The 27,876-nt window shown below is 43.4% G+C and overlaps 2 protein-coding genes across 5 annotated transcripts in view; one reads left to right on the top strand and one right to left on the bottom strand.

Moving 5' to 3' along the window:
• Positions 1 to 840: 840 nt before the first annotated feature.
• On the top strand, positions 841 to 3,954 carry si:ch211-67f13.7 (uncharacterized). The gene is made up of 8 exons (XM_004540834.4): positions 841 to 1,415; positions 1,495 to 1,607; positions 1,693 to 1,799; positions 1,895 to 2,069; positions 2,211 to 2,325; positions 2,400 to 2,479; positions 2,566 to 2,654; positions 3,245 to 3,954. Exons 1-8 carry the CDS (start codon positions 903 to 905, stop codon positions 3,868 to 3,870), a joined length of 1,818 nt encoding a protein of 605 aa, XP_004540891.1. The 5' UTR covers positions 841 to 902; the 3' UTR covers positions 3,871 to 3,954.
• A 1,243-nt stretch (positions 3,955 to 5,197) lies between these two features.
• LOC101481102 (uncharacterized) overlaps positions 5,198 to 27,876 on the bottom strand; it is a 35,671-nt gene continuing 12,992 nt past the window's right edge. For 3 of the 4 annotated variants that reach the window (XM_004540832.3, XM_076877470.1, XM_076877471.1), the window contains exons 3-8: positions 11,769 to 11,912; positions 11,617 to 11,660; positions 11,378 to 11,513; positions 11,143 to 11,253; positions 6,573 to 10,385; positions 5,198 to 6,022 (exon numbers count right to left, since the gene is read on the bottom strand). In XM_004540832.3, coding sequence (XP_004540889.2) covers positions 5,967 to 6,022; positions 6,573 to 10,385; positions 11,143 to 11,253; positions 11,378 to 11,513; positions 11,617 to 11,660; positions 11,769 to 11,912 — 4,304 coding nt within the window. In that variant the 3' untranslated portion in view covers positions 5,198 to 5,966. Of the gene's footprint in view, positions 6,023 to 6,572; positions 10,386 to 11,142; positions 11,254 to 11,377; positions 11,514 to 11,616; positions 11,661 to 11,768; positions 11,913 to 13,012; positions 13,505 to 27,876 lie in introns of those variants that run through there. The other variant, XM_004540833.6, reaches the window with a different exon arrangement.

The following is a 27,876-nucleotide window of genomic DNA, read 5'->3' as shown; positions in this document are numbered from 1 at the left end:
ACATGCGCAGTAAGGATCGGCGAGTCCTGATCCGTAACTTTCTTTTATTTTTCGTTTTTGTCTACATTGTACTGAAATGCTTCATTATTGCAAACATTTTAAGATATACTTGTTATTCTTAACATCTTAACAGATACTCTGACCCATAACTACGGATCGGGTAGTGACAGTTTTTTTTTTTTTTGTTTTTATATAAACTTTATTTAACAAACAATGAGTATACAACATACGAACAGATGAAGTATACAAAACAACAGAACATGAACACACAAAGCCAGGGGTAAAAGAAAAAGGTAACAATTATAAGAATACACGCAAAAATTCACATACATAAATTGTTTTGAGAGCCTTTTTGTTGGTGGAGTCTGATATTGATTGTATGTACATTTCCACATCCTTAAAATAATGACAGAAATATGGTGTTTTGTTAGTAAACTTACATTTATGGATAAAAAAATTAGCTAAAAGTATTAACAAATTTATCATAAAAAACATTTCTCATACTTCTTGGGGAACTTAAAGAAACAGAATAAAACATTTTCCCATCGTAAAGAAAACTCCCTTAAAATATAGACAATAACAAACCTGCTAAATTCCTTCCAGAATCTCTGTGTAAAAGAACAGTACCAAAAAAAGATGTGTCACAGTTTCTGGATGATCCCCAGGGTACCTAGTGACAGTGACACTTGCTCATAGGGGGTCATATGATTGTTGGGTTTTTCTCTGTATCTATGAAGCGCCTTGAGGCGACTTACGTTGTGATTTGGCGCTATATAAATAAAATTGAATTGAATTGGTTTATTTTAGGGGCTTAAATCGACCAAATAGTTCTGGTTCATCGCATCTAATTGCTTTCAGCCGTGACGGCGACGTTTCTACGCGTGCATTAAAGAGAAGGAGTGATGGACCGCTGTCCGTCTGTTGCGATGAAAACAAAGTGGTATCCCTTTATTTTGTGGAGCGTTTTATCACTTGGCCTTCTAAGCTCTGCGGCGGACACGTATGACTCTCCGCTTACGAGAAGGAAAGTGGTTTTCAAACTGGGCGCTCCGAAAATCAAACTTCCATTAGCTGAAGACAGAGAATCCAACCAGAGGCTACCTGCCGACACACCTCCAGAGCCTCAGCTGGGTTACCGAAGGTCCTATTCCGCTTCAGCACCTGTGACACTTGGACCCATGCGACCAGGGAAACCCGAGGCAAAGATCCAGTCAGACTTTGCTTACCTCCCGGACGTCTCTGTAACCTGCTCCACATCTGACTTTGTCGTCAGGATCAAACCAGCTTTCTACGGTCTGGGCGCAGAAGCAGAGGAACTGTTGTTAGGCAGCAGTTGTAAAAGCAACGGGCTTCTTAGACCATACGGCGACCTTCTTTTCTCGTATCCACTGACCGCCTGTGATGGCGTACGTGAGGTAAGCTATGGGTGGTGCTCAATCCCTCTCTCGCTGCATCTGTCATCTTGTATTGACACTTTCTGACCTTTCCTGACAGATGCCCCCCGGTTATCTGGTTTATAAATTCGTGCTCCATTATGAGCCGTCGCCAAAACGATTTCCAAGCAGAGCGCACCGGGTGGATGTAGATATTGAATGCCGCTACCCAAGGTTAGGCATGTTGGTTTGCTTTATACAGAAGGTGTGCGAACACTTAGTCAGTGTTGAAAGCTTCCAAATCGTCTGCCCTCCACAGGAACCATCATGTGCACCAACTGGCTGTCCAACCAACCTGGGAAACAGTTGTTTTCCGTAAAAGGCTGAAAAGTCGTCACACGGACTACCAGATTACCCTGATGGATGGTATGGGTGTCTGCATTATGCAGCAGAACAGACTTTGGCAGATCCTAAACAGCTGGGTACTTGTGTTTCACATTCAGCGTGTTTCACATTTGTAGATTCATGGAGTAGACCGGTCACCACTCGGGTCTACCAGCTTGGGCAAAAGGTTCATATCCAGGTTTCTGCTCCTCATCTGCCTGCTGGAGGAAAACTCTACATACGTAGCTGCTATGCAGCTCCATCTAGTGGCTCTAGATCGTCCCTGAAGTACTCCATCATAGACAACTTTGGGTATGTAGTGTGGATAGAGTGACCTGATTAAACTAAATGTGGAGAAAAAGAGTGAATCTGTGACGAATGTGAGATTTAGAAAAAGCTACATATTTAAATTTTTGGGTTTTTACTCCATATTGTTGTCATTGATGTTTGCAGCTGTATGCTGGACAGCAAGGGAGACCTGGGGACCTCTGAGTTTGTTTCCCAGACAGATAGGACTGTGAGACTTTCCGTGTTGGCTTTCCAGTTTACTGCTGATCCAAACACTGAGGTGAGAGTAGACCATCTATGATTCTCTCAGTTTACACAGCTAAGCACTGTGGCATAATCCCGTTTCTGTTTTAGGTCAGTATCTACTGCAGGTTGTTTGTCACGTCAGAGGATCCAAGTCCTGTGCACAAATCCTGCACGTACAGGGGCAACAGGTGAGGAATAATAGGATGATATACCAACAGAACTGTAGATTTCCCAGCTGTTTCCAGGGGGACTGTTAATACATATGCTATAACAGGTGGAGGGCGCTTACTGGTGATGACTCCATATGTGAATGTTGTGAGTCCCGGTGTGTGACTCCTAAGCCCCGGAGGGCTATGATGGAAGGTCTGTAACAATCTCATTATTATACCTTTTAATTTAAGATATTCAGCATTTTGCATCGACTGTTTGGGAATTGCAGACATTTTTACACATAGCTGTCAATTTTCAGAGGCTCAAAGATGACAAACGAATATAATTTGAAATATAAAGATGTTTTTCTTAATTAATTGGATACAAATCGTTTGCAGTTGGTGATTGAGAAGGCCTGGCAGGGGATTCACTTAATGTTCTGCTGCTGACACCTCTGGATTTCATTTTTTGAGTTCCAGTGAACAGCTACCAAATATAACTTCAAGCTTTAAATCCTAACTAGCTGATACAATACTTTTGTTAAATGATTAAAATTACAGCTGAAAGTGTACAATTTAAATAGTTTTTTTTTATATATATACATGTGTTTAAAACCCCACTATGATGGTGTAGCAAGGTAAAATTACAAATGTGTCATTGTCCAAATAAATGTATGGACTTAACTGTGTATTCAAAAATCGAATATACAGTCATGGAAAACTGTAAAACATCCAATTGTATACGAACATTAAATCTGTTAGTCAGTTAAAAAATTAAAATTACTTTTTGTTGTTGTTTGTAAGGTTCTGCCAGCAGTGGGTCATTACTGGTGTCGGATCAGTCGTACACAGCAAAGGACCAGTTTCTACCAGTCAGCCTCCCTCTGGACAGCATAAGAAAACAACAGAGGACCACAAATCGTTACAGTAATGAGACGCACAGCCGGGACAGGTTCTTGGGAAAAGCAGTAAAGTATAATGATGATGGTGAAGAAGAAAGTGGAATTGCATTTGAAGCGATGACGGGACTTAATTTAGATGATTTTGGTTTTGGGGAGAGGGCCTTAAAGGGCAAGTGGAATGAATCTGAGGTGAAGCGTTTAGATAAGTTGAGGGAGGAGGAGTCACCGTATGAAAAAAAGGATTCAGATGAGAGAAGTGAAAATGAAGTTTATAATGTAGAGCAAGCGAACGATCTGAATCAGAAGGAAAGTGAAAGGATTAGTCACTTGGAGCAGTTGCCACTGTCGAAGATTGATGTACAGCCACCTGATTCTAGAGATGAGGGAGGAAACGGGACACATGGAGGGAAGGAGGTGGAGGTTGAGGAGAAGGGGTTGACGTCATACGAGGTGCAGTTGAAGAATGACAGCAGGACAGCAGATGCAGAAGATGGCGGGGAGATGACGTGGTATTTTTTTTGGAGGTAGTGTTTGATCAATTAATCAAGTATACTGCCTTAAGACTGGAGCTCTGCGTAGTCTGACTCATTTCAATAAAATGTGAAAATGAAATCAACTGACTCTTGTCATTCATGACTTCACACAACAAACATTGTTTCATTTAAAAACGGTTTCCATTTTAGGAACGTACACTGCACAGAAAAATGAAAGGAGCACTTCTTAATCAGAGAACAGCATCAGGTCGGTTAAAGTTCTGGGGTACTGAAGTTTAACTGAGTAGCAGAGAGGCTCAGCTGCTTTGAAATTAATAGCAGGTGCACTAGAGGGGCAACAATAGGACAACCTCCAAAATGTGGATAGTTTTACAGGTGGAGGCCACTGAAATTATTTTTTTTTTTTCCCCCTCATCTTTGTCTTGTTTCACTAGGCTCTGTGTCACTAGAGGTACCACGAGGAAATACCAGGGCCCTACAGAGGCTGCACAGGATGTACAACTCCTCCAGGAGAGCACATCAATATGTGCTATTGCCAGGTTTGCTGTGTCCCAGCACAGTCTCAAGAGCACTGACATTCCATCGGTCCTTAACCTACCAGCAGGACCATTAGTTGCACCTCTACAGGCTAGGCAACAGCACCCTGACTGCCATTAGGTATCACGATGAAGTCCTTGGACCCACTGCCAGAACCTATGCTGAAACAGTGGGTCCATCTGTGATGACGTGCATACAAACTACTAAGTGTCCATTATGAGTTGCTGCAATGAAATTTTGGCAAAATGGACCAGCCTGCTGCATAATTTTCACTCTGATTTTAAGCATTTCTTTAAATTCAACCTACTGTAGTTAAATTTTCAATTCTTTTAAATGGGGTGGTATCCTTTTGTTCTTATTGCCCAGTACATATCAATGTAGATATCCAGCAGCATTTTTCCCTCAGTAAGATTTGATGTGTTTTCAAAGTGTTCCTTTACATTTTTGTGAAATGGTAAATGGCCTGTATTTATATAGCGCTTTACTAGTCCCTAAGGACCTCAAAGCGCTTTACATATCCAGTCATCCACCCATTTACACACTGGTGATGGCAGCTACATTGTAGCCACAGCCACCCTGGGGCACACTGACAGAGGCGAGGCTGCCGGACACTGGCGCCACCGGGCCCTCTGACCACCACCAGTAGGCAACGGGTGAAGTGTCTTGCCCAAGGACACAACGACCGAGACTGTCCAAGCCGGGGCTCGAACCGGCAACCTTCCAACTCTTGAGCCACGATCGCCCTAAGGGTAGAATGTCTAAACAGTTGACCCTGAAGTAAAACAATGCAAGGGGAAAAAAAAAAAAAGATGGGCAACACAGTATTTTAGTTTATCGATGAATCTTTAATTTTTCTTTATAAATGGTGATTCTTACAGTTGTCTGCAAAACCAGTTTGAAATATATTATAGTTCAATACAGAAATATCCCACAGTTTAAGCCATAACTGGGAAGAAAGGCATTGCCTCCATTATCTGTAACTAAAAAGCAGCAGAAAATGTGCACTATAATCATTCTAGTGTGTGATGTGTCTGTGTGTGGGATCTAAAATATAAATTTGCATGCTTGTAGAGCTACGCAACAGACTGTTTTATTATGTCATTCTTTAGCAAACATGGCAAAGAAGACTTTCTGTCTGTAGAGGTCATCCTCTAAATGTGACAGAAAAAATAACTTAAGATAATTAATAGTATTTGGAACAAATACAATTAGTGTGGAAACTTTTGGAAAAGATACAGAACATAACTCTGTAGAAGAAATCCACCATTACTGGATATGTTAAATAAACATAATGCTGCTATATTTACAGATGAGTGCCCAAAAGTCCCATTGTTCCAAGTACTGACTAAAGGATTGATTCAGCAGGACATAAGTGGTACAATCACTATTTGAGACTAGAGGACGACAAAGACCCTCTGGTAAAGAAAATATACATCTCTTTATAAAATGCAAAATGAGCTCTCAAGAAAATTAGGACCCACACCATTAAATTCAAACAACTCCAAAACCTTAAAAAAAAGGCAGTTTCTGAGTGAAGCATCTCATCCATCCATATCCAGTTGCAGAGGTCTCCTTCAGTCTTTATAATCATGTTTATGACGATCCTCCTTCAACAGTACCAGCTGTTCCATTTGTTTTCTCTGCAGCATCTAAAGTTGGAAATGTACACAGAGTTGGTTTGTCTACATCCAAAAGAATTGTACAGAAAAAAATATTTTAGCTATTTAGGCAAGTAGATGGCAGTGTTAGCTGTTTGGTGCAAACTGGGAAAACATCTCAAGTACTCAATGGCTGGGCATTATAATCTCAAAACATACATTTCCCCCTGAAAAACTATTATTTGTTGGTCTGTTAAATACTTTACCCACATTACCATCAACGGATCTGCTGTAGTATGTTTATTGCCCACTGCTTAGCAAATGTTAGCATAGCATGTGGCTAAGCTATAGCATAAAGTTAATATGAGAAACTGCTGGGAAACAGCATGTGAAGCGCTGATCACTAAACTGAGTAAAAAGGCTTAAAATTTGCATTGCGTTTGACCCGTTTCTTTATCTGTACTGTCTTTTTTTTGTTTTGGGGGCTTTTCACACCCACTCATGATCTTTATGTGCACGACATGCGCCACATCTGGTCACTCTCTTTCTATTTGTCATGTGTTGCATGCCTTTTTAAAAAATCGGGGCTGATATACATTACCTTTGATACTTTCCTGCTGCGCTTCCTGTCTTGCAGTTTGGTCCACATCTCCACTCGTCTCAACCTCGCTGCCCCTTGTTTTGGGTTTCTTTGCAACAGGTGGTGGCACCTTGGCTCCCTTATTCATAGACTCTGCTTCACTGATCACCTTCTGTACATCTTCCTTGGCCACCAGCATTGGCTTGGTCTCAGTCACAACATTCCTGTTGCTCTTGGAGAAGATAAAGCTTGCAGTGCTGCTGGGGGACTTGTGGAGGTCCAGTGGTGACGTTGGAGGCTGCAAGCTGAGGCGAGACGCTGGACTTTGTTGAGATCTGGCTGCTGTCCTCATGCGGATGGCTTCCTGTAGGTTCATGGAACGGGTAGTGTTCATGGCAGAATAAGCCTTTTTCGTAGGGGAGGTGGCTATGGACAAAGATGAAGGAGGAACCACGTCAGCTTGGGACTTGGGCACAGTTGGTTGCGAAGGGTCTGTTTCCGGTGGAGGAATGGGTGTAGAAGAGGTCATGATTAGAGATTTTCTGATGGGCTTCTGAGGAGCCTCACCATTAGCAGATGAGGATGGGAACTGATTGCTGCTTGTGACCTCAGCCTGTGGTTGCTGCTCTTCAGCTTTGGGGGGCTCAGGGCTGCTGCTGACTGACCGCAATTTGACCATCTGCAGGAGGGAAGGGGTGACAATGGGCATAGGTTCTTCTTGCACAACTGGGGTAGAAGTCTGCTCTTGGGTTTTATTCTCTGTGCTTAAAGGAATAGGCTGCTCCTTAATGCTGGCATGCCCCTGAACTGGTAAAGGTGGAGGTACAGGAATGTTTACAGGTTCAGAAGGAGCAAATACTTGAGTCTTTTCTGGTGAAGATGTTTCAGGTGGTGATGGTGGTGGTATTGATACTTCAGATGGAGGTGAAGGTGAGGCCTCCTTTGTTGTCAGAACATCAGTTTTTGGGGCTACTACCTGAGATTGTGGGAGAAGCTCTGTGGGAGGTGGAGGGGGAATATTCTGAGGGGGGATAAGAACACTGTTAGATGAAACTGTGTTAGCTTCAGGTTCAAAGGAGACCTCTTGTAGAAGCTCAATCTTCTGCTCTGATGATTCTGGCTGTGTTGGCAGGGGTGGTGCAGGTGGAATACTTTGTGGTGGAGTGAGCTTGCTGATAGATTCAGCCTCTTCAGAGATATTAGACATATTTTCTTGAGAAGGAGGAGACGTAACCTCTTCAGAGGACGGAGCAGACACCTCTTTGAGTGGCAGATGTGAGACCTCAACAACTACAGGAGGTGAGACGACTTTAGCTGGTGAAGGAGATACTAATGTTAATAAGGTAGAGGAGATGTCTTTAACAGGTGGGGGCACATCTTGAACCACGGGTGAAGGTAGCTTTTTTGGTATTATAGGACCAAACTCTACAGGTGGTGGTGGAGAAAGTGTCAGAGATGCCTTATCAGTTGCAGTAGGCAGAACCTCTGTAAGTGGTGGAGGGGGTGCTGTATATGGTGGGGGAGGAGGGATATTTAAGGGAGAAGGCGCTACCCCCTGAGATGTACTGGACTTGTGAAGTTCAGGCTCCATGATCACCTTAATGATGTCCTTTTTCACTACTGATATAACCGATGCAGTCGTGCAAGAGGAGTCACTCCTGAGGGAGGACTTTGGTGGAACCTGAACAGGTATAATGGGTGAATCATCACCAAACAGTGGAGGTGGAGGAAGAGGAAAATCTATTTCATCTGGCCCACTGGGGCTACCTGATGTTGGTGGTGGTGGAGGGGGCCAGGAAGATTCGGGGGATACAACTTTTACTGATGTAATGGAATTGATTTCTGTGGTCTGTCTGGGGAGGGGCTGGGAAACACGTTGCACCAGAGGAGGAGATAGCGCTGGGGAAATGTGAATTAATGAAATGGCAGGTGCTCTATCAGTGTTAGTCTTTACCTCTGTAGCTTGGCCGGTTGTTTTATTAGCTGCTTCTTCTTTTATTGCTGCAAGTCTTTCTTCTCGTCTCTCTACAGCCTTCATTAACATTCCATTCAACATATCACTTACTCTCCCTTTCTCATCTTTACCACGTCCATTCAAATCTACATTCTGAGCCAGTCTTTCATTGCTATCTTTGCAAATCTCTGCATTCAAAATCCCACTTTCTTGAACTTTCTTCAATTCTAGCACATGTAGGGATCCATTAACAGACTCTGTCGTCACTGATGGATTTTTGTGCTTTCTTTCTACTGCCAAGCTCTTAGCCAACTCCTCAGCAGCTGCCGGAGACTGCCTCTGTTGTCTCCGGTCCTTCGGGTTCTTCTTTGCAATAGCATAGGTCTTGCCAGGGGCTGGGGGTCCCAGGATCAACTCACATGAACGCAAACTATGGGACCATACCTCAGGTGGAGGAGGTGGAGGTGCATGGATTTTAGGTGGTGGAGGGATATTGAAAAGTTCTATCAAGGCCTGTACAGAGGGACTGACAGTGTCTTTTGAATCAGCTTTATGTTCCTCAGTGCACTTATTATATTTAGATGACTCTGACTTAATTGAAGAGGATCCAGCAAATACTTTTTGAAGCTTTGCTAAAATGCTGTTCTTATGCTTTGGAGATGAACCGTTAGCTTGTTTAGTGAGCTGTGGGGATGTGCCATCTTGGCTGGAGTTGCCACTGACATTGTTTAGCTTATTCTCCTCAAGCAGTTCCCGCTTCTCTTGTGAAGCATCTTTCGATCTTTTGATTGCCTGCAGCTGAGTTCTAAAGGGACCGACTGACGAAGAGCCCATTGAATCATCCAGAGAACTGGTGTCAGCATTGTAGCCAGGGCTGTCCAGAGTCTTGGAGGGATGAGAGTCAGATTGGTTTTGGTCACTTTCCTCACTTGGGGCTGAATTGCTGTGGAGAGAATTTTCTCCTGGCAGGACCCTAATCTCTGCTGGATAACGGGGCTGGCGCTTCATTTTACTGTGGAGGGAATAGGAGCGGCTTGGAGGAGGAGGGGCCCTTTTTGGCTTAGTAACAGAGAGGCTACGCACAAACTGTCCGTCTTTCTTAACCTCATCTCCCCTGACGATCACCCTGCCATTGGAGCTGGAGGCCTTGCTTATAGAGGAGTGAGCATCAACTTTGTCCTCTTTAGCAGAAGCATTGCCATTTCTCTTTTGCTTTGGGGTGCTGCTGTTGGAGATGGTTGAAGAGTCAGATACCAATGTCTCGGACGAGTCAGAATTACTCCAGCACGACGTGTCAGACAGATTTGGAGGATTGTTGCGAGAGGCCGAGGTGATGGTGGACGATTTGGAGGAATAGGTTCTCACTGAAGATGCTCTAGAAGAAGCACGGGACGGAGCTGGGCTGGAGAGCATCAGGCTGCTTTTGCTGACAGTGCGGACACTGTTCCGACTACGCCCACGGCTGATCTCCACCACATCGATTGCGGGTGGCAAAATGGCATTGGGAATGATTTTGGACATGTAAGCAGCCTGGGGTGACATGGACATGACGGGGCTGGGGAGCTCCTGTTGAAGGCTGGAGGAAGTGGTCAACCAGGGTACAGCTAAAGATCGAGGCCTCTGATCGTCTTCCAAGGCGGGACGCAGGCGGTGCAGCAGGGCGAGATCATCTCTATGAGCAGCATGGGTAGCACCGAGCTGCTTGACATTTTTCTTGTTGAGAGGCTGGATGCTTATGCCTGGAACATTAATACTGGCTCCTTTTTCAGACTGTGATCCCATCTGTTGCCCATCTGTAGTTGGACTGAGATTAGTCTCGCCATTAAAAAGCTGTTCCTCATCTAACTTTGGATTCAGTGTCCAGTCAACTCTGTCCAGACCTAAAACAACAGCACAACCTTTCAGAATTAACATAGCTAGTTATGCACTAATTGTCTTTCTTTGAATCTGCAACATAAACATCTTAGATACTGTAGCAGTCTTGAATAGTTCATGTTAGGTTTTGTATTGTTGATTGTCATTTATGCTTAGAAATATTTAACCATATATGCTTAGAGGTGTATAATCAATTGTGTAGTGACAGGATGTGTGATCTTTAGCAGGCTACAAAGGCTTGGTGTGCATTCGCACACCTACATTCTGGGAGCATGGGAAGAGGTCGTACCTTGTTTTATGGTAGGATAAACGTGGCTATATCTGTTTTAGTCCAAGTGCCTTTTGTTTAGATGAACTGCTGGACTTCCAGACCAGCAGGTTTAGAGAAGTCATTTATGGGGTCACACTCTGACCACTCTCCCCACCCACCCACCCACCAACACACACACACACACACACACACAGTATTCTTTGTTCACATGTATACCTATGTAAGATGTTATATGTTAATGACCCTATGCATATTCATGTAACCACAATAAAAGGAGTGCTATGGGGAACCTGGCTGAGAGTCTGACGGAGGTCAAGTGGTGGAACGACACTTGGCTCCAGGCAGGTCTCCCTCATGCATGAGTAACAAGAAGAACTTTGCCTACTTGGTGTTCAATGCTTTTGCTGTGTTTTTTAATTGTCTCGTTCCAGCGGTGGGCCTGTGCTAGACAGACCCAACAGTTCATACAGTTCAAAAAAGTCACTGCATACCCAGCTCTCTCTGAACATGATGTGGGATACCCACAACAGTCTTCCTGTGGCGTCTTCTGGTCCTGGTCTTTTCTGACTTTTTCCCAGAGTTCAAAGGTCTGAATGTTGAACCTGTAGAGCGAATAAATGTTTATCCACATGTCGTCAATTAAATGTTTTATGCAAGCATGTCAAAGCGCATTGCATAATGACAAAGAGTGGATATAAATAGTGTTTTGGCTTGTGGTTAATTTACCTTGTCTGGTGAGTCCAGAGCGGGAGGATCTAGTGGACACTGACGATTGCACAGAGGCGACAGAAGACGTATCAGGAATCGTGCTGTCCGTCATAAACCCAGCACTTTCTCCATCTGTTTGAGCCGTCATTGTCGACTAGCAAAAACAGAAAGATTACTTATATTACATTAATAAAAGTTTTAACAAATCATTTGTGATATTAGAAAGCACAAGAATCTGTATATAATGTGTAACTTACAATTGTGCTTACGCTGTCCTGGTATTCCACTCCATTATTGGTTTCTGAAAAGACAAGAACATTTTTCGATTGATAATGAGACTTTTTAATTAAGTGTCAAAATCTAGGGAAGAACAAACATGTACTGGGTATATCAGTAGTTGGTTTTATACCTTCCTCCTGCATCATTTTCAGTCCTTGCAGAGCCTCAGTGTGAAGGTCCTCCAGGTACTTAGGCCTGCTGGACTCAATGAACACATTCTCCTGGAACAACGGGGGTGCCGGGGTCTTTTCATCGTCATCTAGCTTTAGGGCAGCTTTAAAAAAAAAAAAAAAAAAAAAAAGATAGGGAGAGGAGATCAGGCCAGATCAACTCAAAGCTCTGTGTTACTGTAACTGTAAATGATGGGGCCATATGGACAGGGGGTTAGCATTTAGGTGACTGTCAGGGATATTTAAGCACAGGAACAGTAAAGATGTTTGAGGGTTAACACATGAGTGTGAAATGAATAGACCGAACTCCAGTTCTTCTCATGCAGGATTAGACACAGTGATCCTCAACATGGGATTATCAGATCAAAAATCTGCCTGCAGCAACATATGCCTGGTGTTTTTTCCCAGCTTAAGCATCATTTAAAGAGACAGTACGAAGGACACTAATTAAACTGCTATGGCATCTCAAACGATGGATCCAATCCAAAGTTAAGCATTACTTTCAGTCATGTGTGAAACTCAAGAATAACAAAAACCCGAGTAACCTATTCATAAGACCGTTATATAAAATTAAAGTTAATGAGTCTTTACATTTAAAAGAGCAACATATTTTCTTCGTGAATCCAATAAGAACTAAACATAATTAAACATAACACCCATTTGACATGTCATGTAATACCTGCAGTGCTCTCATGCCTCCATGGCACAGTCTGGGATTGTTGGACTAGCAGCCTTCTACGAAAGTTTTATGTAACAGCAGTAGCTGCCCTACTTTTAGCTACCTGTCCTCCTAGCACTCTCACTGTAAGACCATGCTGGAATTAACCACGTGCTTAACAGTTAAAGCTAATTCTTACCTTCCTCTTCTGTAACAGCAGTATATATACACTGTTAAGGAAATCCTAATGTGCAAAATTGAAATTCTAGCTGTTCTTTTTTTAATATTTTTCTTATTATGAGAAGTATTTGTGACTACTGTAGGAGAAAAAAAATCACAGCATTTTATATATCTGCAAAGTAAATATTATAGCTCAACAGTGGTTTTTATGGTTTATAATGACCAGACTTTAATTTCTTTATTGACTGCCATAAGCAAGGCAGCTGATCGAGCCTGTGTGGTCATTTATAGTAAACACAACCTGGGTAGGACCAATTAGTTTGGATCTTCAACCAATAAGATCAAACCTATGCTGCTCTCACTCACCTCTTCTCTTGGAAACTGTAGGAAAGCAGTAAAAATTATTGGCGTTATTAGTCAGAAGCACCACCATGATCTTTCTTATGTCTTCAAAAAGTTGACTAAAAGTATGTCCAAGTTATAAAGTTAAACCACATAAAAACACCCAAAAAGACGATCCAGTCAAAAAATATATAAATCCCGGAAAGATCACGACAGCATGAATATGGTGCTTGTTATTGTCAGTTCAGGTCCTCGCCGAGCAGAGAATGTCTCTTCAACCAATGGACAATCAGAGCTCAGACACTAATCCTCAGCAGCCTAATTCCTGCCATCCCTCTTCCTCTATGTCACCCCCCTGTCAGTGCTCAGTAAGATACCATCCCACTATCGTGCCCCGTCTGCAGACTAGCTCGCCCAGGATTGGTCAGTCAAGATGCAGAAATCAAACATGTAAACATTAATGCAAAGAGTGCTGTTGTCAGGGATTTGAGGTCAAACAGGCATGTCTTCAGTAAACAACACACCACATCTTTGTTAAAATATACAATTTCATTACAGAACTCTAATAACATGGTCAACATTTCTATACTTCCTCAGACTTCATTAGAATAGACACTATAAAGCTGCCTTATAAATTACTTTTTTATTAAATTGGCATTTTAAAAATTTATATATTCTTTTTTTTTTTTTTTTAAATATACGTCCTTCCCAGCACAACTCCAAAAGGATCCATCTGGCCTCTGGGATCAAACCGTGGATATTCTGCTTGTTAGGTGAATGCTTAATCTACTACACTAAATTGTTTATATAAAAAAATTATTATTTTGCCACAAGGGGGTGTAAGTGAATTGAAATGACTATTCCTGAAACAAGATTAAAAACATGTTTAGTACAGGCCTGCAGCTCCAGAGCACATGGTTACCCATGTGAAAAATACTCCCCATTGTTTCCAGAAAACACTACAATAATTTGTTACTATGCAGCCTGAATACAGAGAATGGCACAAGGCCTCCCTAGTTAACTTTAAGTGCTGCTATCCAGAGGGCCACCAAATACTTTTCAAGCAAGCTGTTACAGCGTCCCATTTTTGTCGACAAGACTGTTCTTTCTTCATTCCTTCCCTTCATTTTATTTTTCTAAATTTACTTTTTTTTATTTATCACTTCCCTGGTGCGCTGCACACACATGACATAGAGCACATGACAGCTGAACAAATGGAAAACGCTCTCATGGTCTGAATCCTACAGAGTGAGTGTTACAAGAAAAGAAACGAATCACATGTGGAACCAGCATATACAAACGAGTAAAAACATACCGCTGACTTACCAGAACTGGCTGCTCAATACAACGAAAAGCTGATACGCTTGTGTGTAAAGTAGTAAAGTCAACTTAGTATAATGCTTTATCTTTTTACTGTTAGAGTACAGACTTACACGGAAAAACCAGGAGTTACGGTTGAGAATAACTGCACGGTAATAATGACTTATAGTATCACCAGTTTGGCAGTCACATTTTAACAGAGTCCATATTAATCACTGGCATATTAAAGATACCATCTGTCACAGCTGGATTGAGCAGGATTGTGTACTAATGGACTGGTAGTGTTGGCGTTACATACATCCCCCACCCTAAACTGATTTTTACGTCTTAGATTTGGTTTTCTATGGTCTAGAACCATGTCAGTGAATCGATGCTGACTTTTCACTAGAATACAGGTGAAAGTCTTCAGCTTCACTTGCAGTGTCACTGAACGTTCATGGATATTTTTACTCTTCACTCTGCTTGCTACTCTTCCTCTGATCCAGTCCGAAGAGTCTTATTATGGAGTCCAATTCCTCCTTAGAAGATTGAAATTATAGGAAGATTGGAAGGTCCTTGTGGCTCTTTTGTCAAATGACACCTGTGACGGCCAGTGGGCTGGGTTTTTCTGACTTTGCAGCTTGTGCTGTTACGAGGGCTGCAGCTAAAAGGGATGCAGAGCCTGTAACTCAAGCAGAAGAGTGTCAGGTTGAACCAGATTTGATTGTTCCTGAACATTTGTCAGTTTCCCAGCAAGAGTTAATTCACGCACAGCGTGCTGATGCTTCACTGACTGAGCTGTTTCACAAAGTGCAACCTAGTGATGACGCTAGAAGTGCGGCCTCTGGTTATTTTCTGCAGAAGGAGGTACTAGTCCGTAGGTGGATTCCGCAAGGGTTGGACTGTGTTGGAAGTCCAGTTGTCCAGATTGTGGTTCCAACTAAATACCGTGACGAGGTGTTGAATTGTTCTCATGACAAATCTGGGCATTTGGGAGTGACGAAGACTTATAATTACATCTTGCGCTACTTCTTTTGGCCACGTCTTAAGCGTGATGTTTCAGCTTACATTAAGACCTGCCATACTTGCCAAATTGTAGGTAAGCCAAATCAGTCTATTAAACCTGCTCCACTTTGTCCCATCCCTGCTGTGAGTAACCCATTTGAACATTTGATCATTGACTGTGAGGGCCCTCTTCCTAGATCAAAATCTGGTTCGGAGTATCTGTTGACTGTAATGTGCCAGGTTACGCATTATCCTGCTGCATATCCGCTGCGTACCATCACAGCCAAGTCTGTGGTGAAGGCTTTGACACAGTTTATTTCTGTATTTGGCATACCGAAGATTATTCAGAGTGACCAGGGATCAAACTTTTCGTCACATCTATTTGCACAAGTTCTTAAGCTGTTGAATATTGTACATAATAAAGCCTCTCCTTATCATCCACAGAGCCAAGGTGCTTTAGAGCGCTTCCATCAAACACTGAAGTCCTTGTTACGTGCCTATTGCACCGAAATGAGGAGTGACTGGGAGGAAGGTTTACCGTGGCTTCTGCTGGCAGCGCGAGAAGTGTGCCAGGAGAGTACTGGGTTTAGCCCAAATGACTTGGTCTTTGGCCACAAAGTTCGGGGACCGTTGACAGTGCTGTGCGATAAGTGGTTGTCAGGTGAACCACCAGTGAACTTGTGGGATTATGTTAGATGGTTTTCGGCACAGACTATATGTGGCAGGTCAGTTGGCCAAACAGAACCTTGAAAAGGCTCAGGTCAAGATGAAATATTTTTATGGCCGGCGTTCTGAAGAGCAGCAGTTTAGTGCGGGTGACCGGGTTTTGGCTTTACTGCCGATTGCAGGGTCACCGTTCCAGGCACGGTTTGCTGGGCCTTACACCGTGGTAACTTCTCAACAGTGGTTGCTCCTCTGACTGATTTGTTGAAGGCCAAAGTAAAGTTTATTTGGTCTGCAGCATGCCAGCAAGCTTTTTGGGATGTAAAAGCTTTACTGTGCTCTGAACCTGTGCTTTTAGCCCCTCGTCTGGATCAGCCCTTCAAGCTGTACGTGGACGCAAGCCACATTGGTGCAGGTGCCGTTCTAGTCCAAGCTGACAAGCAAGGTACTGAACATCCAGTTAGTTTCTATTCCAAGAAGTTCAACTCCCATCAGCTGAATTATTCGGTCATTGAAAAGGAAGCTTTGGCATTAGTCTTGGCCTTGCAGCATTTTAGGGTATATTTAGATTCTGCTCGGCCAATTGAGGTATTTTCTGACCATAACCCTCTCACTTCCTTGAACACATTGCAGAACCCAAATCAGAGGCTCATGCGGTGGGCTCTCTTTTTGCAGCCTTACAATTTGGATATCCAGCACATTGAGGGCAAAGATAATGTCTTGGCAGATGCTTTGTCCTGTGCCCCTTTGTAACCAGCAGCTTCACTCCTCATATGCTTTGAAGTATGTCCTCTCCAGTATGGTTTTCCTTCCTCTTAAATTGCTCCTAGGTACCAAGGTTGCTGAGGTTGGAGTTGAGCTTTGGACAGTAGATGAATGAGAGGATTGACTGAAATCAATAAGATGAGGATTTCATGCTTATCTTATGGTTGAAAGTGAAGTTATGTTTGAGTCCAAGAATGAAAACAGGGAGCAGGAAATATTTTGATTTTGGTTTTATATTTTCAACAAACCTTATTTAGATACTCAGTTTTAGGTCATGTTATCCAAACTACTGTCCTTTTTAGCCTAGATTGGCTGCATAGCAGACATAGAGCGCCACACACATACTGACACAATCCAGCGCTGATGCAACTCTTCCTAGAACCGTTTCATGGGAATCAGACAGATGCAAATACCTACCCCACACACACACACACACACACACACACACACACACACACCTCTCCTCCCTGCCCTAACTTGCCCCTCTCTCTTGTTTTGAACCGCCAGCTCTGAGGGTGCTGTCTGCCAGGTGCTTAAGCTTCTCTAATCAACACAAACCCAACTGACAGTGGGAAAGAGCTGAAAGTTCACCCTTTAACTCAAGGACGATACATGTAGCCTCGATCCGCTGGAAGCACATCTCAAAGCATCCCGGTCTGCCTGCATACTCTCTTTTCACGCAGGTGGTTTTTTGTGAATTAAACATAAACGTCGGAGGTGAAAGAAAAGGAAGCACGAAAGGTGCTGTGACAAGGACCGCAATGTAGGTAACAGATATACCTGCATCATGTGGCACTGAGTGCTGCACCACAATCGGTATGCAAGACAAAGACCAGATGTATCAAATAACTCAGAAAATCCATTAATGGTTTCACAACAGTAGATTGTCTTTTGGGGGTTTTTGGAGGGGGGAGTTGGCAGGTCAGTTACTTTTTAACGCCACAGTCAATGTCACCACATCCGTTTACATCCTGAACCTCCCCCACAGCACAGAAAACTCACTGTCAGCCACATAACAAAAGAAAACAAAAGGTCTTTATGAATAGATTTAGCCATAAGCAACAAATTAAAATCTCATTAAAACGTAGAATAAAATGGAAAGTATTCAGGCCTGCTAGAGCCTGTTTGATGAAAGCACAAGCTTAACTGAGATTCATATGTGAATACAAATCAATTAAAAGTGTTGAGAAAATAAAAAGCCTTAATAGTATTAGTACAACAAGTAGATGCTAGAAATAGGCAGAATATTTTGGATGTATTACAGGCAAACTTGGCACGTTTGTGATTTTCACTTTTTCTATTTTTTTCCCCCCACTTTTTTCAAAAATGGGCACAGGATTTTAGGATTTTATGGGTTCCAATTGTAGTCTGGTGCTGGTGGTGAATCCACCACTCTGGACAAAACAAATTTCCAGCAATTACGCCATGAATCATCAATAATCTGGTGGTAATAGCTTGTTGTTCCCCACAGGATAAAGTCCACAGTCTTTCTCTAGTAGACCAGAAGGTAAAGGTTTAAATGTGCTATGTCCAGTACTAAGACAGCAAATTCCGTATGAACACTGCCTGAACTTTGGAATTCTCATAAACATCAGGGATTAAAAATGTAATCAGCCTCACACCAAATACTGCAGTCCCTCGAATGGCTTGTTAGTATTTGTGTTCCCCTTATGTGACAACCTGGTCTGGTCTGATTAGCTAGTATTTGAGCCTGCTTTGTATCTAAAAGGTACCAAAGATCAGCTGCACAGAGCTGCTATCCCAACCTCATGTTTAACATTAATAACATATCTTCAGGATAAACAAATTGACACCTCTGGGAACTGAAACAACAGTTTCTGTTGACATAAACTGGGCAGGTACCTGCGTTATACACTTATGAGAGGTGCAGTCCCTGAATTCTGAATTCATCCAGAAAGAACAGCACACTCTCATGGAAAAACCACATTATTAATAGTGCGCATGTTTGGCAAAATTTGCTGCCCCAACACAGTTATCTTTATTAAGGATGTCACAAGTGTCTGCTACCTAACGTCGCTCCAAAATGTCTCGATTTAACTACAAAAGTCACGAGTGGTGACTCACGGACCTTTCCAAGCACACAGTTATCAGTCTCTCTGTAGACCAGCCGCAGTGTGCTGGCAAACATTTTCCTTTCGTGACAATAGCAATAGCTGGTGCCATGCCACACTGACATGTCTGCATATCTTGACAATGAAACAATGCAAAGATATCAGAAATAATGTTACTGTTGGTCGCCTTGCTTTAGTTTGGTAACAATGACACCAAACATTAGAAGAGTGCAGAGAATAAACTTGATGAAATGAAACCCAAGCACGTTATTCAGACTGGAACTAGAGGGCAAACTGGCACTTATTAAAACGTTCTCAACACTTGAGCGAACTAAATATGATCACATGGGCTACCTGGGTGTGGTGACACTTCATCTGCTGAAATCAAATCCTACTAAAGCCCTGTCATTATAGATAATGGCGTGCGCAACTGTTTACACGTCGTCAAGTCCACCAACGCTGACGTTCCCACAGTGTCAGCGTCAACTTGGTTTTCACCCACATTCACAACAGATTTGGACAGTTCATTTATCAAGTCGTTTTCAGCCCAAAGACGATTTTTAGGCAATTTCCTGAAAGTATCACAGAAAATGACATCATCCCTGCTCCAATCAAAAGGCACCTTTTCACAAAGGCGCTAGAGAACGAAAGCATCTTTTAGAGATTTATATTTCCCTGAGGCAACGATGTGCAAAAAGCAGTTACTGACTTCCCACCATGAGAGGAAGAAAGTGAAACTCTATCATAAGTCAGTTTTTTCAAACCTGTTCTCCTGCCCTTCACTGTTATTGTGTCGTGCCGCAGTGCCAAAGTCTCTGTTCTTTGTTATAGAGCATTTTAAGAGCAAATATCAGCACTTGTGTCACAACGATTTAGTTCTGCTTCTCCCAAGCAGCCTCTAGAACTAAATATTAAACAAAGGAAGTCTCATTAAATGGCTCATAGGATCTGAACCTTGCATGAAAACTAAACACAAGCTCACACACAAAGGGCTCCCTATTTCTAGCTTCCTTAGAGAGATATCTTAAAGCTCAGGAATGTGAGGAATCTCTGCGGGAGTGTTCAGAGCAAACAGGTGAGCGTACCTTATTAGGGCTGTGTGACCTAATTATCCTTAAACAACCTTGTTTCCATTTAAAAAACACAGGGATTCCTTTAAAAGGCCATTTTTAAGAGAAGACAGAGCTTGATATAGTTGCGTAAGAGACGCCTGTCTGGTTTTGACACAGGACTGGGTAAACTGAGAGCATGACAGAGACATAAATCACTCACAGACATGTAAACAAAGACCCAAATTGCCATTTAAGTCATTCAACTAATCGAGGTGAATCAACTTTCAAAGACAGATATCCTCTGCCCACTGGTCTCGAGATGAATCAGGCAGAAGTTATCAGAAAAGACAATGAACAATTGATGAGTTTATAAGAGTGTAAGGCCTCAGAGACTAGACTTTATCAACTCAGCAAATCAGAAAGTAAACCAATGCAAACTTTGGACCAGGAATCTAGATCAACCTGTGATCAAGTGAAACTGAAAAGTAAACTGATTATCCAACCAGCAGGTTAGTTGGTTTGGATTCTTAGCAAGCTTAAGACATGCAGTATCACTTCAATACAAAAACATATTAATAAGGCTTGGTATTGCTCAATGTTTTTCGTATTATGCAATCAGTATACAATTCTGAGTTACCCTGAACAGAATTTTGTGCTTGAATTTTAATAACAATAGCTTAAAGTCAACTAGTCAAAAGAGTTCTTTTGACTAGTTTTGACAGTTTTCAAAATATCAAAATTATAAAACCATGTGAGGTGATTAATACAGTTTATGTGGCTGATAAACAACTACTACGCTGAAAGAGCTCCTCTACATCGGAGCAACAACTAAATACCCCAGTCTTGAAGATTCCTAGTTTTCTGTGATTATTATCAGGAATAAGATATAGATATTGTACCAAATCCATTGGCTTAGTTATGGGTGGGGTAATTTGTGAGTATGTGGAGTAGATCCTATGTTTATACAGAAAGAACTTGGCTGACCTCAACTTGGCGATAACACTGTAGCTTGTCCTTTCGATCATTTATGTCTATCCTGTTTTCAACTCCTCTCTCCATTTGTTCCATTCCCTTCCTTTTCCCCACCTCCTATTTTTCCCCTCACATTAATTTGAGGATTTATTATTTCCTCATTTTATAACCAACAGGCACATTGATAAAGAATTTCCCGTCCATTTCAAATCATTAGTGTACCGCAAAACAGCGTGTAAGCTACTGCTAAAATGGCCCTAACGACGCCCTACATTGATCATTTCAAACACATGCTGGAATAAAGGCATTTTATCATTTGAACAGTCCCTATAGTGTGTCTGGGCTTAAAATAGCCTTGTGGTTGTTTGCGTCTGATAACCAATCTAGATTTGACTATACTTGATATAAAGTTTATGTTACCTTTACCTTTCAACCACTAAATTCTAATCAGGTCGTTCTTGAGTCCAAGTCTACCAGTAGTTCAAAAGATATGTTAATGAGAATAGAAGCGAACACCATGAGACCGGACAGTGTGCGCACCGCGGATGATGTCAGTGCGCACACTGTGTCTGAGGAGGATGTGCGGAAGTGCTTCAGGAAGGTGAACGCACGCAAAGCTACTGGTCCGGACGGGATTCCCGGCCGCGTCCTCAAGTCATGCGCGGCTCAGCTGGCTGGAGTGTTCACGCACATCTTCAACCTTTCCCTCTCTCTGTCTGTAGTCCCAGCCTGCTTCAAAATTCACAAGAATTTCACTCACATGTGCTGTACCAATGTACCTGCACATGTGATGTGACAATAAAAGTGATTTGATTTGATTTGATTTGATTTGATTTGAGAATGGGACGGGCATACAGTTTACACATATGGACAGACAACTCAACAATATTGTGTACCCCAACACAGCTGTTGTCAGGACTGGGAGAATGAACTGGCATTCATCACGTCACTAGAAGTAAATGTCCTCACATTTTCACACAGCACCTTTTTGTTACACAACACTCAAAATGCTTTGGACTACAAGTTACATTTTTACCATCCATTCATGCAGACTCCATACAGAAAGACCCAAGCAGGACATTCAAACACGGAACCGCCTTCTTTTAAGGTGATAGCGCTAACTAATGCATTATCATGGCTACTACTACATCTGACCATTGTTCCAGACCTCTGAAGGTATCCTGTGGTATCAGTCACTAGAGATGAGCAGAAGAGCTTTTAAGGTCTTTAAGCTGTGAGGTTGACGGTCAACAGGTACTTCCCACACTGATAATGGTTTGGCACATAAAATGTCTAAATGTTGCAGGAAAAGACCATCAACTTCTTTCTAAAACTTAAAGTTACAGTATGTAAAATGTTTCACCACACATGAAACATACTAAGATGACTGTTTACTGAATTGTCAGTAGCACTACTTTGTTTGCCACTGTTCGCTACTATTAGCATCTATTAGTTACCATTTGCTGCATGGCCGAATAAGCTGGAAGTTGAAATTTCCAAGTTCCCAGTCAAAATGTAAGTCTCGGAAGCCTTCTCAACTCAGATTTCCCACTTGGAAGGTCGGAGCAGCCCCACCAAACCTGAATTAGCAATCAAAGATTACAGCACTGAACACAAACAGTACTTTTTATCTGTACGGCCACTGTTGTGTATTTATGAATCACCAAATAAGCTATACACAGAGCACTGATCATATTCTATACATGAACATGATGCAATTGTTTTAAATGCAAAAAAAAAATTTTGCTAGTGATACATGAATCACAAAACAAATCCTGCTTTTCCTCACTTTTTCTGAAAAATGCTCCAACATCCAAGTTGCAGTATCTGGGACACAGCATAAAGTCTTGAGAATGTAATTAAACTGTTTATCATTGGGGAAGTGGGACACTCGAGACTAATATTAGCTGGTATAATGTTAGATTATAACCAGCTGTTGTTTTTTAGCCAGCTCTTTTCTGATCTGCTGACATTAAATAACTGCAACAATATTGGGTAAAATAAGCATGTTTGTGCACGTTTGTGCGTTAGAGGCCTAACTCCAGTTCAGAAGACAAGGCTTGAGTTGAGGAGAAAGAGGATTTTTAGGATGCCAGTGGTGTTGTCTTTTGCCTTCTTGCATTTTCACTTCTTTGGTTAAGGTAACCTATGCTCTGACAATAAAACATAGGTATAGCCCTTGATGCCCTGAGTCAGAAGGTGCAGGCACATTTTTAAACTTCCCATGACGGCACACAAACACTTACAACTACAGCATGTATGTGGCTGGTCTCTAGCCACATACGTAAAACACCTCTAGTCTAAAAGGAGAGGTCCTTCTCAAACACTGTATTCAAATATGAAGAAGGAACATCGTGACTTCCTTACACCACAAACCAACTCCTATTTATTTTTAAAAGACAAATTATAAGTTTATTAGAATGCCTTAGTTTGTTGCGAGATGTAATTACACCCTATTCTGTTTATATTTATGAATACAGGTATCCTTCTTTTCTATTAAATAACCTCAAAACATTACTGACTGTACCTTTAAGGTGACAATATCTAATTTAAAAAAAATGCACTGGCACTCAAGCTACATTGTGCCTGTCGCCAACGCCAAAAATTGTCACATTCTCTTTTATTAACAGAAGGTATTGTGCTCTGATAGGCATCCCTACACTCTTGTCTCATATCCTCTGACCTGTATGTGTACAGTGTTTCAGTGCAGAAAGAAACAGTATTCATGGAGAGATCAGAAAAAGCAGAACACCTTGTTCCTCCCTCACTGTAACAGTCCTGGCATGGCTTTTAATTAACTGGCACAATGCCTGCCATACCAGGCATTTATTGGGCAGGAGGCCCCTCTGGCATCAACACAGATCATCATCAGGGGCTCAGCTGGTGGTATTAAATTTTCTGGGCAAATGTGTTACATTGCACCACATCTTGCTTCCGTAATAAACCTCCTCTGGATGCGTTTTGGGAACGCTGAGCTCCTTCTCTAATCTGAGGAAGCGTCTGCTGAGAAGCTTGCAGCGGTTGTTGCCAGCACCAACAATCGGCACGGCATACACACGCCATGTTCATTGCTAAGGGCTCAATAGCAGCATACATCTATACCTGGCACATGAATCACAGTTAACAGTTAAGAACCCTGGCTTTCCAAAGATAAATTTATGCAACCTTTAGGCTAAATTTATACCATTAAAAACATTTTCTGAGATTGCTTTCACAATAATGTCCGTCCAACTTTCTTCTTTTTTAAAAAAAAAATCCAAAAAGTAGTGGTTTTATGCATCTCTAGTCGAGTGTGTTTATTCAGAAGTGTAGTGGAGACATTCTTGACCCATGCCCAGTGTGGGAGTCAGCCTCTATGCCAACCTTGGCAGAGCAGAAATGCCTTATCTCACTTTAGAATTTACTTTTTAAACAAAAACTGCTGGGACCTAACACGAGTGGCTCAACAAAGTGCAAAGATTGTGTGACGCAGTAACAAAATGTACTGACGTCTTTATGCATGCATTCATTTATGATCTCCCGAATCCACAGATGTGACTGAAAACAAGTCTATACATATTCGTCTAATGTTTTGGGTATAGTTAGACGATGTCAGACTGAAGGGGTCTGGATCTTATGGAAATCCCCGATCCCTCTCACCATTGCACCGAGATTACAGGTCCAACTACAAGAAACAAGAGGAACCTCCTCTGTCGTAAACTAATTAGGCAAGACTGCATAAGCACTGCCAGACAAAGACACGTTAAACAGCCCTGAGCAAATGAAACACCATTTGTACTTTCATGGTTTTAGCATAAGCAGTCTCACTAAAACAAGGTTCCGCTTGTTTGTGGAATGTTTTCGCGTTTCAGGTCTGACTGCATATAGGTGTGATTAATCAGGGTATAAAACTAACGTTAGCACCCACTGTTCCCACCAGACTATGCTGAAGACAATAGTGTTCACAGAGAAAAAAACAGGACTGGTATATTGCTGCACCTCTGCAAGCTGCAACAAGATCTGCAGAGTACAGCTCAGCTTAAAGGAGACCTAGTGTGCTCATTCCCAGCTCCATACTTTTAGTCATGGATTCTACTAGAACAAATGGCACGAGAATGAAGCCATTTCAGCACTTTCCCCCCATAAAGACGACGTCTGACGATCTCCTTTGTAGCTTTAATGACGAGTTTTGACACCTGGTTTGATGACATGATTTCTCCAAGGGTAGCTTTAGTAAGGCAGAGATCAACCTCACTAATTTCTGACACACACCCAGTCATTTTGTTTGGGAAGGCCTAAAATATGAAAGAAGCCACTCAGTTCAAAAAAGAGAAACAAGTGTTACCCCTAGCAGTCATCCAAGGGGGAGGCTATCTTCTGACTGGCTGCCTCTCACAAACTGAATGCCTTGACAGCAGATAGGCGGGGTTGTTGTTTAGCTTTTGTTTACTAGGATCACTTGCACATGTCCTCATTATTTCAGGCTTGGGCTCTGTTTAATATGCGCATTCACCATTTTAACAGTGCATACTACAAAGATGATAGAAAATTAAAGAAAAGCAAAAAAGGTCCCCTTTAAGAGATCTTATGTACTGCCTTTACTGAAGCTGGTGACTGTGAGATTAAACCCCACTATCCGCTTAGAGTCTGTCCTGTTTGAAAGTGTGCCACAGTGCTCCCATGTAACCTGAAGACAAGGTAAGCAAGCAATGGAGTCACAGAACAGGATGGACAGATTTCTTCACAGCAAACAAAGTGTGCTGAAGGTCAGAAGGCGAGGAGTAAGTCAGTCTGTTTAAACATCCCTTCAGAAAGCAAGCAAACATACCTGGGAACCGATACGCAGGATATCAAGCTGGTTCCCAGGACTTTGTCTTTATCCATCACAGATGACACATTAAAAGAACATAATGCTCTAAACTGGTGCAACAACAAATCACTTCACCTTGTCGTAATGTACTTAGTCTGGGTGACTTTACATTTTAAGAGTCATTCCTTCCTGACAGGTACATGTTTGGCTGATTCATGTCAGTACAAAATGTAGATCAACTGGCACGGCCTCAATGGAGACGGGGAATTTATCAGCACAACAATAAGCATGATTTATGTTTTGGATTTGCATGTCTGTCAAAGCTCCTCCTTGAATCGCTACCTTATCGTGGTGGAGGGGTTTGTGTGTCCCAGGGATCCCAGGGGCTATGTTGTCTGGGGGCTTTTGCCCCCTGGTAGGGTCTCCCATGGCAAACTGGTCCTGGGTGAGGGACCAGACAAAGAGCGATTCAGAAGACCCCCATGAAAAGAATATCGAGGGAACAGTTTACCCTGCCCGGGATAGGGTTACCGGGGCCCCGCCCTGGAGCCAGGCCCGGGGAGGGTGCCCGAGGGCGAGCGTCTGGTGGCCGGGCCTTAGTCCATGGGGCCCGGCCGGGCACAGCCCGAAGAGGAGACATGGGCCCATCCTCCCGCAGGCCCACCACCCGCAGGAGGCGCCATAGGGGTCGGGTGCATTGTGAGCCGGGTGGCGGCCAGGAGCGGAGGCCCTGGCGGACCGACCCCCGGCTGCCAAGACTGGCAATAGGGACATGGAATGTCACCTCTCTGGTGGGGAAGGAGCCTGAGTTGGTGCGTGAGGTTGAGAGGTACCGGCTAGATATAGTTGGGCTCACCTCTACGCATTGTCTGGGCTCTGGAACCAGTCTCCTGGAGAGGGGCTGGACTCTGTCTCAGTCTGGAGTTGCCCCTGGTGAGAGGCGGCGGGCTGGGGTGGGTATTCTTATATCCCCTCGGCTTGCTGCCGGTACGTTGGGGTTTTTCCCGGTGGACGAGAGGGTTTGTTCCCTGCGCCTTAGGGTCGGGGAACGGGTCCTGACTGTCATCTGCGCTTATGCGCCGAGTGGCAGTTCGGAGTACCCAGCCTTCTTAGAGTCCCTGGGGGGGGTGCTGGAAGGTGCTCCACCTGGAGACTCTGTTGTCCTGCTGGGAGACTTCAATGCTCACGTGGGTAACGACAGCGAGACCTGGAGGGGCGTGATTGGGAGGAACGGCCTCCCTGATCTGAACCCGAGCGGTGCTTTGTTATTGGACTTCTGTGCTAATCACAGTTTGGCCATAACGAACACCCTGTTCGAACATAAGAGTGTCCATAAGTGCACGTGGCACCAGGATGCTCTAGGCCGTAGGTCGATGATCGATTTTGTAATCGTATCACCAGACCTGCGACCATATGTTCTGGACACTCGGGTAAAGAGAGGGGCTGAGCTGTCAACTGATCACCACCTGGTGGTGAGTTGGATCAGGTGGCGGGGGAGGACGCTGGACAGACCTGGTGCACCTAAACGCGTAGTGAGGGTGTGCTGGGAACGTCTAGCAGAGGCCCCAGTCCGCGAGATCTTCAACGCACACCTCCGGCAGAGCTTCAACAGCATTCCGAGGGAGACTGGGGACATTGAGTCCGAATGGACCATGTTCAGCGTCTCCATTGCCGAAGCTGCTGCATTGAGCTGCGGCCGCAAGGTGGTTGGTGCCTGCCGTGGTGGTAATCCCCGAACCAAATGGTGGACACCAGAGGTGAAGGGAGCCACCAGGCTGAAGAAGGAGGCCTATCGGGCTTGGTTAGCCTGTGGGACTCCGGAGGCAGCCGACAGGTATCGACAGGCCAAGCGGAATGCGGCTCGGGCAGTGGCTGAAGCAAAAACTCGGGTGTGGGAGGAGTTCGGAGAGGCCATGGAAAAAGACTTTCGGACTGCCTCGAAGAGATTCTGGCAAACCGTCAGGCGTCTCAGGAGGGGAAAGCGGTGCTCTACCTGCACTGTGTATAGTGCTGGCGGAGCGCTGTTGACGTCGACTGAGAAAATTGTCGGGCGGTGGAAGGAATACTTCGAGGACCTCCTTAATCCCACTGACACGTCTTCCGGGGAGGAAGCAGAGTCTGGGGATGAGGGGTGTGACCCACCGATTTCCGGGGGCGAGGTCACTGAGGCAGTTAAACAACTCCTTGGTGGCAGAGCCCCTGGTGTCGATGAGGTCCGCCCCGAGTTCCTGAAGGCTCTGGACGTTGTAGGGCTGTCTTGGTTGACACGTC

The sequence above is a fragment of the Maylandia zebra genome, linkage group LG19 (assembly GCF_041146795.1).
Source record: "Maylandia zebra isolate NMK-2024a linkage group LG19, Mzebra_GT3a, whole genome shotgun sequence".
Classification (NCBI taxonomy): domain Eukaryota; kingdom Metazoa; phylum Chordata; class Actinopteri; order Cichliformes; family Cichlidae; genus Maylandia; species Maylandia zebra.
The sequence above is the reverse complement of the archived record's forward strand: the minus strand, read 5'-3'. Positions and strand labels throughout refer to the sequence as shown.

Excerpts from the sequence above, each read along its gene's own strand:
- si:ch211-67f13.7 (XM_004540834.4), top strand. The coding sequence starts at position 903 with ATGGACCGCTGTCCGTCTGTTGCGATGAAAACAAAGTGGTATCCCTTT. Across the intron at positions 1,608-1,692 it reads ATTGAATGCCGCTACCCAAG|GAACCATCATGTGCACCAAC; the intron begins GTTAGGCATGTT and ends TGCCCTCCACAG. Across the intron at positions 2,480-2,565 it reads TGCACGTACAGGGGCAACAG|GTGGAGGGCGCTTACTGGTG; the intron begins GTGAGGAATAAT and ends ATGCTATAACAG.